Genomic DNA, 15,859 nt, shown 5'->3' with positions numbered 1-15,859 from the left:
AACTGGTTCTTTGCTAAGTTGTCTGCTGTATGTAGACTTAACACTGGTTCATACCTTGACTTGTTTTTTTATGATATAAACAAATGCAGGATGGCTAAAGACTAGCACTGTAACTTGGCAAGTGAGGGACACTGATAAACTGTATGGGTTCATCACACAGACACAGATACCTGTTACTACTGTAAGTACTTGTAACATACAAACAAAATGCAAAAATGTAACTCCTAAAAACTATTGCATGTAGACTTGTAGAATGTGTAATAGAACACCTACGATTCTTAGGTCTTAACACGATGAATATAGTTAAAAAGTCCAGTTCAGTGAATCGGCTTAGTGAGGTCATGTCAAGCTAATCACTAGTGACTAAATTCTCCAATCACAAACATCTGTCATGGCCAATGAAATGTGAAACTGATTCACAAAGGTTTCTACTTCCTAACTGGACATAATGATATCCCTGAAGTTTAACTGACTTTGTGTTTGTGTTTATTGTGTGATAATCAAGTGCACCCTTAATATAGTTTTGGAAATTCTTTTTCACAACAGTTTTTAACCCAGTTAACTACATCAGTGAATCCCATCTCAGTCATAACATTTTATGTGTGCAATATGTTGAGATACCCAATGACAGACCAAAGATTCATATAGCAATATTGCAAGCATGGACGGATCTGATTTCATAAATCCCCACTGTTTGCATTTACACCTGTACTGAGTGCCTGGTTTGGCTGTTGTGTACTGTACATTATGAAAATGACGAATGGCACAGATGACAGCTTCAGAGCAGGGATAAATCACTGTGGGCTACTATTTTTGCTGAGCTTTGTATGCCATCCCCTCCCTCTCTGCTTCATTTTGTGTTTATTACTCAAAGAGATGAATTCATACTGTACATTGCCACCAGCTCGGCACTAACCACAGGCAAGAACACAAAAAGAAATCGCAGTTGATTATTAGTGTAGGATTAGGGCGACGCTAAAGCGTTATGTTGAAGACGCTCACAGTTATGCTAATGATCTCTAAATGAGTATCTAACTATCTATTTGAAAAGTATCTAATTAGCCAGGCAGAATGATGCAACTGCCTTTCAGTCAAAACCCCTGCTTTTTCTTGGACGGCAGCAAACTAATTTCTCTTGTTTAACCAATGCTTGTCAGATTGTCTGGCAACTGTGTGGCTTTGCTGGCAGAATTACAGACAAAACCACACATATATGATAGTGGGAGAGCGCAGTAGTGCACATGAGCAAGCAGGCAGCTTGACAATGAGCGAAGCAGACAGATTGTGTGAGAATGGATAAAGAAGAAAGAATGAAGAATTTCAAACAATGCAAGAGAAAAATACTGTTGGGTACAGAGAGTGAGAGACGGAGAGGGAGTCAGCTCGCGCGCCAGCTGTCACAGATGTCCACATTTTTGCTCCCCCCCCCTCCAGATCAGCGGCAGAGTCCAAATGTAAATGCCACTATCGCTGACTTGATAGCAGCGTCAGATGTCATGTCAGCCGTGTCACGCTGAGTGACACTTTGGTATAGGCGGATCCCATTTCAGTGGGAGACAATGATACAATTGGTATCAACCCCAACAGCTTGTAAAGAGCCGAGAGCTGCAGAAACATTTTTTGAGTGGGTGTGAGTGTGGGTGTACACATGCATTTCAGTCTGTTTGTCTGCTTGCATTTGTTTGTGACAATGGACAAGTACATTCCTCTTTGTGTCTCCTTCTATCTCTTAACTGTTTGTCTGAAACTTGGATTGAGGGTACTTTTTTGTGAATGCAAATGTTTTTTTTAAAGAAGCAGATTTTATGGTCGAATGGCCTTCATAAACTTGAAAGACAAAACAGCTCACAATATTGTGCCATAAGTTGTTCCTGTAAAACTCTCTGCTCTTTCTTCTTTTCTCTCAGTTTGCTGTTTCGTGGTCCACAAACGGTGCCATGAGTTTGTCAGCTTCTCGTGTCCCGGAGCCGACAAGGGTCCCGATACAGATGTAAGTGAACACTTTGCATGACTCCAGGTTTTTCTATGCATACACCTGAGTGCATCTATCTGCACTCCCAGTCAAATAATATATGTAACATATGTAGTAAGTTCTATGATGTGTCACAGCTCAGTGTGATTCTGTGTGTAAACACTGAAGTAGGAATTAATTACAGGATTTATCCACTATATTTAGAGTCTCCACAGAAAGTGTAATGAAGAGAGTCCACAAGAGTAAAGCATGAAAATACATGATGAGTAACTTAGCCCAGCATAAATTAACATTTCCTTCTATAATGATGTGTTCACAAAACATCTGCTGAAATAGCGATGGGTGATATAACCTTTACCACACTATTTTTGTTAGTTTTTCTGTGGGATTACATAACTGCAAAAAATGAACAAATTAAAAGCAATATTAAATCTAACCCTGATTCAATCGTTTCTCACTCTATTTACAACCGAACATCTTCAGAAAACAGCAATAAGGAAAAAATGCTGTAGGCCTAATGTAGGTTAGTTTATACAATGTGGTTCTGTCTCATAGTTGTTTAAATGATCAACATTTACCTGTCTGTAGCGTAGCTGTTAGGGTGTATTTGATGTAGGATTTCATGGATTTATTGGATGTGATGATGAAGCTGTCAGATATAAAAAGATAATAAAACCTCTCTCATGTGTTTTGAAATCTTTACAGACTGCATTCACTTTTAGACAACATTATGTCAAAAATATCGTACTAGTACATGCCAATGTGACAAAATTGTCAAGTTTGTGCCTATGCATGCTTTTGGCTGATAAACTTGACCATATTGAGAAAAGTATCAAAAACAGAGGTGGTGGATGTTGCTAGTTTGCTGCAAATGGGTCATTTTAGCTTGTTGCTAGGTACTTGCTAGGGACACTTATAATTGGACTTTTATGGATATAAATGAGATTTTATTGTCTTGAAATAAAGATATTATAGATGCATAAAGGCCAAAACCAGGTCATTTCGGCCTATTACTCGGTGGTTGCCAGGCAACGATGTGACATCCTAATATGGCAGGCATAATTCAGCTTTTGTGGATATAAATTAGATGGTACTGTATGAAACAAAAATCATCCGATGTTTTTGCAAGGTGTTATACGTGCGTAAATGCTAAAAGCAACTCATTTTATACCGTTGCTAGGCAACATGATGTGTCGCAATGTAGATAAGAACCTTCAGGTGCCTGAGATGTACCTGCCAAATTTGGATGCTCAGCTCCTGATGGTTTGGGAGGAGTTCACGGACGAACAGACAGAGAGATTTCTTGTATTGTAAGATCACTATATTGATTTTACAATAGTGACTATATTGAGTCATTCATCTATTTGTAGTATAAAACATGTGAGGCACTTTTTGTTTGTTTTTTGCATCTACACATCAGGTGTGATAACATTATCCCTCATTACTCATCTTTTATTCCTCAAACTGCATGTGACGCTGTCTGGTTCAGGGTGGTGTTGGAACAAAGGTCCCTCGGGGTCGCACGTGCGACCCTGCTGTAACAGTTGAACCTCAGCCTCCCCTTTCCGCCGGCCATGATGCGATCTGTCCTTGGTTAGATAAGAGGTGGGGGTCAAGCACGGCCACACCGCCCGCTGCAAGAAAAACACTGTAAACTCCCCATCCTGTCAAACCAGCTCTTCATCCCCAGCACTTCATCTTCTTTAAGTGGGCAAACATAATACTCCAATTGGGCTCTGGTGTTCTCACATTTCAGCTTCACCAGACTGAAAGAACTGCTAATGAATGCTCCCTCGCAAAGCCGATTAGAAGACTAGGCGCACTCTCACGCTAATATTCTCTCACAAACTGTAATCAAAAGCTTTGTTTTTAATGACTGCATTGTCTCAAATGCTTGATTAACTGCTGCGACGATACTCTGTGATCAGCACCTCCTCTCGAAGATTTCCGTGTTTTCTTCATTAAATAACATCAAACGCCATTAAAGTGGTTTAAGAAAACATAAACCCAGTACAGTTTGGTGAAAGCGGTTACATCCCAGGCAATCAAGAGAGAAAGAGCACATCTTTAATGCCTGGTGTTGATCAACTTTTTATCAAAGCGGTTACTCTCTGTTGGCTTCTCTTCATCTCGGTTTAACTACTTTAACAGTCATTACTCATTTCTCCCACCTTCTGAGGCCCATTGCTCATTTTCTCTAACACTCCTGGGCTGTTTCCTTGTTACTCATCCATGTATCTCCTCGACTCTGCTCTGTCTTCATGCCTAACTATTCCTCTCTATCTTTCTGTGCTTCTCTGTTATCTCTCCCTCCCTTTCTCTCGCTCTTGCTAACATGTACACCTACATTGCTAGCTTGAAGTGCTCATTGTGAGTTTTGCCATGTTGTTAGCGCCCATTATCCACCGGCTAGCTTTGGCAAACGGTGAATAGGGTATGAACCTCTTTGAATTTCTGTGATGATACAGGACTTACTCACCGACAGCGCTTTAAAAACCTGCAGAGCACTTCATTTTATTTAATTCCATCAGTTTTTGACACTTTCCTAAATCAGAACAATTTCCATGCATAATAGTAATAAACTAAAGGACCAAGCGGCCAGTTGGTCGGTGGCTTCAGCAAGCGCAGGGAAAAAAAATCTCACACCTTCTCCCTGAGTATATATGATTTTACCATCATGCACTAATGCATTAAGAAGTATCTGCGTTTAATAGTGACAATGACTCACTAGCACCTGTTAATCCCTCCCTCTCACATCACTCCACACACTCCCCCATCTCTGCACCTCAGCTTCTGATTCAGCATGTGTGGTGTCAAGGCTCTCTGAGTCTGGCTTCAGGCTTGGAAACACACACACACACTCACTGTCACTTTCTCTCTTACTCACACACACACACACACACACACACACACACACACACACACACACACACACACACACACACACACACACACACACACACACACACATATATATATACACCCTAAGTCCCTTTTGCACTGTGGGTTGAGAGTGACCCTTGCACCAGCCTTGGCGTGCGAATGGCGTCATCTGTCCAGCAGATGCTTTGATCCACTCGCAGATTGACATGGAGAAGACAGAGAGATGTTCAGATTAGCATGTGAGTGAAAGGCGCCCTCTCTCTCTTTCCTCTTTCTGTTTCTCATTCAGCACACTGAGGCGTAGGAGGTTAAATAGTTCTGTATTATCAGTCAAGGATCACTCTGAAACCTGTGAATGAAGGTGACTCATTCACGGAGAAACAATATGGATTTCACAACCAGATTACATTTTCACAATGGGCCCAGATCTTTGACCAGATCAAGTCTTTTTTGTGATTTCACTTGATTTCATTGACAGATGTGGTTGCTGTGTCTGAGGAGATTATTCTGTTTCTCTCCAACCAGCCTTCTGATATTTATTTTAAGAGTCAGCTCTGCCATCTTTTTTTTTCTCAAGCCATGCTTCACTTTAACTGTGCACAATCAAAGCCTTTTTAATCTTAGTATATATGACACATCCATCTTATCATCACCCCGTCAAAGCAACCATCATCTTTTTCTCTTGGTGAGTTGTATTATCTTTCCCAGAGACTCAGTGGCAGCATGTAACATTATATTTTTCACAACTGATTGGTTACATAACTTTACCTCTTTTTTAAAAAAAACATTGAAGCTGTAAAATATTTACATTTTTGAAGTTTGTTTTGCTGACCAACAATTAGAAGCATTTTTTTTCTGAAAATCTCCCACACTTATTCCGTTATCTAAAATGCTAGTTTTGTTCCAGTTGACTGACTGTTTGTTTCATCTATAATAAGGTCCATCTCCCAGCTCTGTAAATAAACTTGAGGTAATGTCTGCACAAACAGCTGGATCAAAACTGCCCAAAACACTCTTCTCCCATGCCGTTTCCTAATCTTCTGGAAAAATCTGACATCATTATCCCGACCAGCTGGATGTTGTCCAGCTTGATGAAATGCGATGATTTTTTGACGGATCACTGACTGGACTTACTGCAGTGCTACAGCTGGTAGCACCGTGAATGGTGAAAATTTTTGGTGGTGTAGTTGGCGGCTATATTCCAACTCAGTATCACATTAGGATGTGTAAGAGCCATTAATGTCTCTGCTGTGATGTGGTTTTATTTTTTACTAGCTTTGATGTCATGTGAGAGTTAAGTTTCTTTTTCTTTCCTGCCTCAAGCGAATGCTAAAGACAGATTTGCAGGAATGCAATGCGTTTGTGTCTGTTTGTCGGTTTTTACCTGCAGACAGCTTCGTAGTGTGTTGTCTACATGTTGTAGTGGTTTATCGTCACCAGGGGGCAGTGTCACAAACAACAAGTCTCTTGCTTCTGCAGTTGCTGGTCGTTTTTTTTTCACATTTCTCCCATTTTTTTTAACTCCACTGTCATCCTTTTAATTCTCTAGACCACTTTTCAACCAATCAGCATTCCTCCTATGCACGATGTCATTTACTTTGAGCTACGTGCTGTTGGTTTTTATGGGAGGACTGCAAACAGGCACGTGTATGGCAGCATTTGCAAATAAAGACCCTGCCATGCTTGAAGCTTGCAGACTCTGGCTGTGATGGGAATGTGCATGGACTGGTAAACTGGTTGTGACACTGGATGAATCTTAGCCAGCCACCAGAACTACAGAAGGCTGACTGGGGAGAACATTAAACAGTGGGGTAAAGCAAATTAATTCATTAATCTCATTCATCTCCACCAGTTCTGTATAGTGTACGTGCACAGCTTTTTGGCCTAAAGTATGTTGCCACTGTGATGCATTCATGAGACTTTTACAATTCCCACACTCAGAAAGTATCTATGTAAACCAGTAAGGCCAACTTGTACCCTCTGCTCCCCATCATCAGTGCTCGGGCTTGTTGACATTCTGACTCTGCTGAAATCTACACTGTAAGTGAGAGCTATTAGCCACTGGCTCTGGTGAAAATGAGGATGTTGTCGAAGAAAGCTGAGAGAGAGAAAAGTAATTGTAAGTATGAATTTGCTAGTGAGATCACCACAAGCTCGGTAGTTCTCAAGAAAGAAAAGTGCTTTGTGGATGAGCTAAAACAAGACATTGAGAGGGCTGTGTGTCAGTCAGAATACTTGTGTGTGTGTGGGAGACTTGAGCTAATTAATCAACCCGCACACATGACTGTGTGGCACTAAAAGGACACTTAACTTTCTCTGCCTTGGTGTGTGTGAGTGTCTGCTTATTATGCCACAAGAGGTGGATGTAATATCACAAGCACCTGTAGGCAATTCAGCACAAGAAGCGTGTAGTAAATACTAACTGAGGAGTTCATCGTTTTCAGTTTTTGTTGAGACTCTGCAAGTGAAGCATCCATTACTTTAAGTTCATTTAATGTGTTGAAAAGAAAGAAGAGGCATGAGGTGAAATTTAAACTGGAATCATAACCGTGAGTTTCTAATCTGTTTCATTTGATTCTTTTTAAGAGTTCAGTTTTCCCCCTTATCCATTATTCATCTGGTCATGTTTCGGCTGTGTGGCAGATGGAGGATGGAACCGTATGCAGGACTCCAGAGGGAGAACGTAAACTCAAAAAGGCCACTTTTATTGCTATACTCTTAAACTTGAATATGCAAAAATACATTAACACAAGAAACTTGAAACCTCAGAGAGAGTACAGCGGTAACACGGGCCACACAAGGTGAGAGGGAACATAGCACAGTAAACATGACCAAAAATGACCAACATTTCGTTCTGGCTTGGTTTTCATCGCATTAGGTGTGACCTTTTGGTCACAAAAATAACACCAACTGTCCTGGTGTTTGTGACACAGGTGCGTGTGTGTGAGGTTTAACCCTTTCTTGTTAACTGATTACAAAACAGCACATCTAAGTCAGTGTTTTTGGAGTTCTGCAAAAGCAATGTGCCAAGTAGCGTAACAGTTTTTGGTAGTGCAACGGGTAAATACGGGGGGGTTCTATACATACACTTCAACACTGATGTTGATGACTGTAAGTGCAAAATCACTCACTGCATGCTGAATCCCCCCACAGGTGCTTATGTTGTTAATGTTGCATATATTTGTGCTGGAAAAAAGCCCCAATATGGTGGGCTTTTTTTTTTAATTGCCTGGTGGAGAGTACCTGTAGACTGTCATCTGCTTACTGCCTACCTGTATGGAGGAAAAGAGCCAGGGCATCACGACTCAGATGAAAAGAGTCGTGATGCCCTGAGTCGAGTTTCTGCATGTTTCTGCATCACTTTGACACATTGACAGTTGGTGAGCTAAAACATGGCAAATCCCCTGTTCCTTCCATCTCCTCCCAATGCTGTTGGCAGCTGTGACAGCTGACTGCTTGGGTTTTTGTTTTTTTTACCCTGAAAAGTTGCAGTCTCTGTCCTCATACAGTTAGTGTAGTAGCCCAGTTACTCTCGATATCTGTGTTCCCGTTATTCCCTTTTACTGTTACTTACTTAAATTTAAAATTGTCCTTTAATTCACTTTCAAACTCACCTCCTGATGTTTTCAGATTTCTTTCTAGCTGCTATACATCACGTACATGCCAAAGTGCTTTGCTATAGCATTAGGCTCATCTGCCGTAGAATACAGTAGCCTACATTTTAGCAGTGTGTCGCCCCATTAGTCTCCCAGCTTCGAGCCATTACCTTCCCATCAACTCAGCTTTGATCTGCAGCAACAGCTGTGTAAGCTAGCCTAACACGCTCGCAACAGAACGTGGCTTACACAATATCAAATCCCTCTACATGTTAATGCTGAAATGCACAGAGAGCAGATTACAGCTTAGAGAGCCGAGCCTCACTCAGTGCGTCAACACGTGCTGCAGAGTTCAGCCCAAGAGCGGGAAAAGATGATGAATTAACTTGACATATACTCTGTGCAGTATGTAAGGGAGGAAGGTCAAAAAATGAATCTCTGCTGTGTGTCATTAACTCAGCGGAACAGATCGCCTCTTATATTACTGACATCGTGATTATGCAAGGCCATGACACCGAGGGACACGAGGCTGCTCTCAGTCAAAAATCACAATCTGCGTGTTAAGTAGTAAGCAACCTTACTTTAGGCTGAACAGATGTCCCGCACTGAGACAGCCTCTGGTAATTCCACACAGATTGCTCTCAAAGAGAAACCATGTGGAAAAACATTTTTCTACTTTCTGTTTTATTATTATGATTAAACCAGATTTGTTGATTTGTTTTTGGGTTTTCAGCAGTTTTATTGTTCTGTGTCAAACGATACAAATTAAATTTATGCTACTGACAATGTTAGGTATGTTATTATTGATGAACATATTAGCACATGCATACAAATTTAGACGATTTTAGTCAAAAAAATATTCCTTCTATTTGTAGAGACCCTCATGGGAATAAGCATGGGAATAACAAATATGTTCAACAGGTGTGTCGATGTGGTCATCAGTGTTATAACTTTGTCCCCCATCTCCCCGTTTAAAAAAAACATGTTGCCAGTAAAATGCGAAATATTTACAGCAATCTACTAAATTGTGCAAATTTTCATGGAAATAAAGTATATAACAGAGTTTGTACAATTCAAAAAAGCTTGAAAGTCAATATTGGGTATGATCACCGGTGTTCTTCATTACAGCCTGAACTTGCTAAAGCTGCTTTCATGTCAATTCAGGTAGTCTTTAGGAACAGTTGTGTTTATAGTGTGTTTGGGATGTCGTACTAAAAAAATGAAGCTGTTCCTTTCCAGATGGTATCGCATGATGTGTCAAAATCTCACTGGGCTGTTCTGCATTCATAAGCCCATTAAGTTTGAGAAGGCCTCAACACCACTGGTTTAAATGCAGCCCCCAAATCCTCCACCATGTTTTACAGATGGCTGTAAACACTTACTGTTGTACCTCTCTGACTTCATCCGTCCATATTGAACCAAAAAATTTCTTGGCTTTTGTTTGTTTGTTTGTTTGTTTGTTTGTTTTGGGCATTTTTCATATTGCCTAAAAATGTGTCTAAAGATGACATTTAAAATTTGTTACTTGCTAATCTCTCTGTGCTAATCTCTCTGTGTGTAGACACAGCACTAGAGTTTGGTCCCTTTTTTATGCTTGAATTATTCATAGGCCAGTGTTAAGTCACCTAATGAATAAAAGACGTGCCATGACAATGGTTAGACATAAAAACTGGACTGAAAATCAGTGAAAAAGCAGCCAAAGTCCAACGAAAAACTGGAGGCTTGGGGGTCTGGGGGGGGTGCTCCGCCCCCCGGTCTGGGGTGCTGGCCGGGCCTTGGGGGCTTGGGTCCTGGCTGTTGTGTCGCCGGAGCAGTGGGCGGGTGGGTGCAGGGGGGCTCAGCCCCAGTGCAGGGGACCTCTGGTGCATCGGCCCAACTAGGGGGCTCTCTAACTGGTGGGGAGGTTGTTACATCTTTGCAGGTGGTCTCCTCACTACAGGAGCTCACTCTGCAGGTGGGGGGAGAGATATAGGAGAGGGGGAGAATGAACTCAACCTGGGTGTCTATTGTCTTGTGTAGTTTGGGAGATGATTGGATGATGGGGTGGGTGCAGTTTTCTCTGGGGTGGAGTCGGGTGGGCTGCCCCAGACTCTGTGGGGCTGGGCAGTGCTGCTGCTGCGGGCCCCGGTCCGGATGGGCCTGGGCCTCCTTGCCCTGGTGGGTTCCAGAGCGTGGGGGTGCCTACTGGGGTCAGCGGGGGAGATGGCCCCAGGGAGGGGCCGCTTGCCCCTCCCTTTCTTCCCTCCCCATCCTCAGCTGCCTCCCTATTCCCGCTCTACCACACCCACCCAAACACGCAGGGCTTGGGGTGCAGGTATGTCACCAGGGTGCAGGGGAGGCACTCCCCCTCTGTCCCCTTCTGGCCGCCTGTGCCTCAATTTTATTCTGCAACCTAGACATCCACATTACTCACACTCTCACATAACACATGCATATAGGGCCTTGGGGGTGGGCACGTTTTACAGCATCCAGAGGATGGTCGTTGTACTCCAACCCACCTCTGGCGCTGGTGCCCTACCCTCAATTTTAAATGCATTTAGACACTGAGGGTTTTCGGGAGGAGCCGTGCTGCTCTCTGAGAGGAAGCTAGTACCATGCTCTCCTGAGTTTTAAATGCACTTTAGAACAGCACACAACAACATTACATATGAGCGGGCGTAGGGAGGTTTGAGGTCTTCACTCACCCCGGTTCTGTTAGCCGTCAGGGCTGGGGGGCTGGGAGGAGGTGCTGGCCGTCAGACTGGGGTCTGGGATGCGGGGCCTCCCTGCTACTGCAGATAAGGAGGTGGTCCGCTTGCCTCCACCCCAGAAAGAAGGGTTACATCTCCTGGGTCTAGGTGCGGCTTGCCCCTCTGGGGGCGGGGGTACCTGGACCTGGGATATAGAGTATGTTTGGGGAGTGCGACTGTCTGTGCAGTGTCTATTTGTGTCTGTCTACACGTTGGGTGAGTGCCGAGTATTTGGTTGTGCATATGGGTGTGGGAATGCACGTCTGTGTCCGCGTGTGCCTGTTTGTCTGTGTCTATATGTCAGGTTGGGTCTTAGACTCAACCTCTCTGGGTACATCTCAGGCCCTCTAAAGTACGGAGGCCTATCTCCCCTCACCACACTCCCTGCCGGTGGCTGATGCCCTTAGACGTTGGTGTGTTGGTGGTCCTTGTCATCTGGGGCTGGGCGCTCATGCATGTACCGGCTCACTCCTGGTGGCCGATTGGCGGGGCCGGGCGCCTGTGGCCCGGCTGGGCTCCTTCCGGGGGGTGGGATGCCCTCAGGCCTCTGGCCTCTGGGCCTGAAGCTCGGTCCTCTCTGGCACAGCTGGCTGCCGGCAGAGCCCGCGGGCACGCCACTGCAACCCCCTCTGGCCTCTGCTCCGTAGCTGCGGGGTGACCTCTCGTTTGGGGCTCTACTCAGCTCTTCCCAGGAGGGTGGCACGGTTCCCCCCCCCTTTGGTGGTCCTCCTCGGGTCCTTGTACTCTGGGGCCTCTGGATATCTGGGGCCTGGATCTCCTCCATACCTGCTTCATACCCTGGTGGACGGGGCTATGGCTCCCCACACTCCCTAGCAGATCGTTACATGGAGAAACCTTTGGAATACAAGCATGCTGATCCACACAGGTGTGCACACAGGTGTACACACGGGTGTTCACAGACGCGGACTACACCTTTCTTGGCTGCTGCCTCAAAGCACATTGTGCGCTGTCTATCTTGCGTGCTGCACAATATCGTTTATTATTTAGTATCTACTGTTATCTACTGCTAGCTAGTTTATTGTGATGGTGCTGTTTTTATTATGTTGCTCTTTGTTGTTTGCTTTCTCTTCTGTTTTTTTTCTCCATACAGGTGATCCAGGCGTTTTGTTTGTTTGTTTGTTTGTTTGTTTTTTCCTTTCTTCCCCCCCTTCTCACCGTCTCTTCTCCCCTTTGGTTTTCTTTCTCTCCCTCTCTTTCTTTCATTCTTTCTCCCTGTCCTATCCCCCAGTCACGTCTGTCCCGTTTGTAGCAACCGAAAATAAAATAAATACATAATTATAATAAAGGTCAATCAAATGGACCAATATGGCAAGGCCATGATGATCCACTTGGTAAAATAAATCCGCTTGGCATCTTTCTTGGCCTTAAGACAACAATTCTGATGGCTAAAGATCCAAACGGGACACAAAAAAAAAAAAAAAAAAAAAAAAAAAAAAAAAAATTTGTTACTTGCTAATCTCTCTGTGCTAATCTCTCTGTGTGTAGACACAGCACTAGAGTTTGGTCCCTTTTTTATGCTTGAATTATTCATAGGCCAGTGTTAAGTCACCTAATGAATAAAAGACGTGCCATGACAATGGTTAGACATAAAAACTGGACTGAAAATCAGTGAAAAAGCAGCCAAAGTCCAACGAAAAACTTAGAAAGACCTTCAGGAAGGCTGTAGATTTATTCTACAGACCACTTTAAAAAAATATAATAACATCTGGCTCTTTCAAAGAGAAAAAAAAAGAGAGAGAGAGAGAGAGAGAGAGAGAGAGAGGTGGCTCAAGACTTATGCACAGGCCTGAATGCTATGTTAATGACATGGTGTGCATGAAACCACGTAGTTTAACTATCAGAATCAAAAAGCTCAATAATCTCAGATGTCTGAACAGCTGGAAAATTTGAGCAATTACATTAGCTGCTGATTTAATTAGAGATATCAAATTGCAATCTGGAGTTATCAGTATCATGCCTGCTTTCATAAGCCCACATGGTAGTTAATGCATTTATTTAGAGCTTGGTGAGGACACCTGAGGTTATCCACATGCTGTCCTTAGGCAGGATTCAGTTTTACACAGAATAGGAGTGTTATGGTACATCCAAGACCTTCATCTGTATACAGAAAGTGTACGATGAGCATGATAACAGCGTCACTAAGATGCTATTTATGGCTTTTAAACAGCCAGCCTTGCTCACCTAATTGCACAGGAAATGTGTAAATCTCAACTGCAGTGAATGCATTTTATTGATATCCCTGCCATGTTTACACTGTGCTTGAGTGTGAGTGCATAGACACACTTGGCTTTAGAAGGTTTTTTGTTTTTTGTGCTGTTGATATGGTGTGTGAAATAATACATCACACATTGCCTAAATGCAGCGTATGTAAATGTTGGAGTGTGCCAAGCACGGTTTTTACGTGACTCTCCCCAGCCTGTTCTGGATAGAGAGGGAAAGCACTCACACAGTGAAGCACACAGTCTGCTTCTCCTCGCCTCCGGTCTCTTTGCCCTTATTATCATCCAGCTCGTGTGCACTAAAAAATGGCCAGCTTACCCAAACACCCTCAGTGGGGCGTCTGTACTGTAGCGCAGCCACCGGCTGACTCCTGCGATTGCCTGCTTCTGTTATAGCAGTGTTGTCCCTGCACAGCAGTAAGTATAGGGAAATTTAGAAGACCTGAGCTAGTAAGCCAATAAGCCAGCACATCTTACACACTGCATCTTAGTTTCAATGGCTAAAAACTTTCAAAAAGTATGATGGCACAAAAGAGAGGGAAATGAATTTGTATAAATTAGACAGAAATAGTTAAAATGTTTTACTATTATTCTACTACTGCTACTCTTCCAATGGTTGTTTATGATAGTCCCTATTTTGATATTACATAGTAAATGGTAAATGGCCTGTATTTGTATAGCGCTTTACTTAGTCCCTATGGACCCCAAAGCGCTTTACACATTCAGTCATCCACCCATTCACACACACATTCATACACTGGTGATGGCAAGCTACATTGCACCTGGGGCACACTGACAGAGGCGAGGCTGCCGGACACTGGCGCCACCGGGCCCTCTGGCCACCACCAAAGGCAATGGGTGAAGTGTCTTGCCCAAGGACACAACGACCGGCAACCTTTCGATTACAAGACGAACCGCCAACTCCTGAGCCACGATCGCCCCACAATAATAAAATGCTTTTGTGTTATTAATTATAGTAATTATTTCTTGTTTTTGTTTTTTGTTTTTTTTTGGGAGGGGGGGGGGGTGTTTTGTTTTGTTTAATTGCCAGCTAAGTAAAACAATTGTGATTTCAAAACAATTGTGAGGCCATTTTACTTGTTACCAGTAAAAAAAATGGTAATAACATAATATCTTTAAAAACAGTTAAACTACTCTTTTTAAAAACATTTTTTTAAGTAAAATTCAGCAGATCAAGCCCAAATGGTAAAAGTGAAACCATCTTCCTAACAATCTTAGGAAGAGAGATTTTTTCTTCCTAAGTAAAGTTTATTTTTTGGTAGTTGTAGTCCATAGCTAGTTATGTGTACACGTCATCAACTTGCAGTTACACCCTTAACCCCTGATTTTCTTGATTTGCTAATAAGCAAGGTTGTGACAAATTGGGGGCTCATCCGGGATCTGGTTGCACAACCTGGCTCGTAACACCCCTACAAAAAAGGTGGACACACTGTTCAGCAGTTTAACAAAGCAATTTTTAAGGTGTGCAAATCAGTAAGATCGGGGTGTAGGACGTGCATGGGTGTAGAAGTGTTTATTGGTGTTGCAAGTGCAAAGAAACTAAAGAGAAACCAAGCTGTTACATGGCATGGTGACAAACAGGTAGTTAAGCGTGAGGCAGAAAGAAGCCAACCATACATTTATAGTCATTTATATTACGCGGAGCTCAGGTGTTTATAGCTGGCACTACTTGCTGAGCCCTGCCATGCTTGCTAGAAATCTGGAACACATGCAGAGGATAAGGTTGAGACTAACAGTCAGGCGTCGTCACATGTTTTTGTTAAACTAACAGGTATCCAGTGGAGATGAGAAAAGGTGATGTGGCTCCAGAGCTGCTGGACCAGAACTATTATTGCCACTAAAAAATCTCACAGTTAATTCACAGCAAACTTTTTTTTTTGTCTATTTTCTGTTATGTTTAGCTAGATAAAACAGCAAATGTGGCTCTAACAGCTGAATAAAGCAACACCAACTGTCTTCTTTCGAAAGACAACATATTTAATAATGTGATTATGCAACACTGCTGCGTTTGTGTTTTCACTTCTGCTGTATACTTGTTCATACTCCGCAGCATGTATGATAAGTGGCACTTCCTTCTACTTAATAACAGTTATTAGCTCATTAAAATCTGCTTACAGGCTGAAAATGACAGAAGCCTCCTTCCTAAATAAACCCCCAAGACCTGAAGAGGAAAGCAAGCACGGGAGGTGGAAATTAGTGCGAAGTAATTATGAAGATGGCAAAGATTTACTACAGAGTTTCAGAATAACAGCTGTGTTACTGCTAATAAAGTTCTAAAACTCTGAAAAATTATAGGCGTAACTAAAAGCTACATAATATCAGTGGACACAGAGATTAAATCCTCATACTTGTCTCATCCCACACAGCTGGTACGTTATTTATAGGACGCTTGGTTTCAAATATTGTTTAGATTAAAGA

At 42.8% G+C, this 15,859-nt stretch overlaps 1 protein-coding gene across 2 annotated transcripts in view; it reads left to right on the top strand.

The window, feature by feature from the left end:
- prkcab (protein kinase C, alpha, b) overlaps positions 1–15,859 on the top strand; it is a 121,117-nt gene that overhangs the window by 34,786 nt on the left and 70,472 nt on the right. For both annotated transcript variants that reach the window (XM_084926049.1, XM_084926048.1), the window contains exon 3: positions 1,908–1,990. In XM_084926049.1, coding sequence (XP_084782175.1) covers positions 1,908–1,990 — 83 coding nt within the window. The remainder of the gene's footprint in view (positions 1–1,907; positions 1,991–15,859) is intronic.

This window comes from Perissodus microlepis, chromosome 4 (assembly GCF_051167445.1).
Source record: "Perissodus microlepis isolate ML-2025 ecotype Zambia chromosome 4, ASM5116744v1, whole genome shotgun sequence".
Classification (NCBI taxonomy): Eukaryota; Metazoa; Chordata; class Actinopteri; order Cichliformes; family Cichlidae; genus Perissodus; species Perissodus microlepis.
Note: the sequence above shows the minus strand (reverse complement) of the source record. Positions and strands in the feature narration are given on the sequence as shown.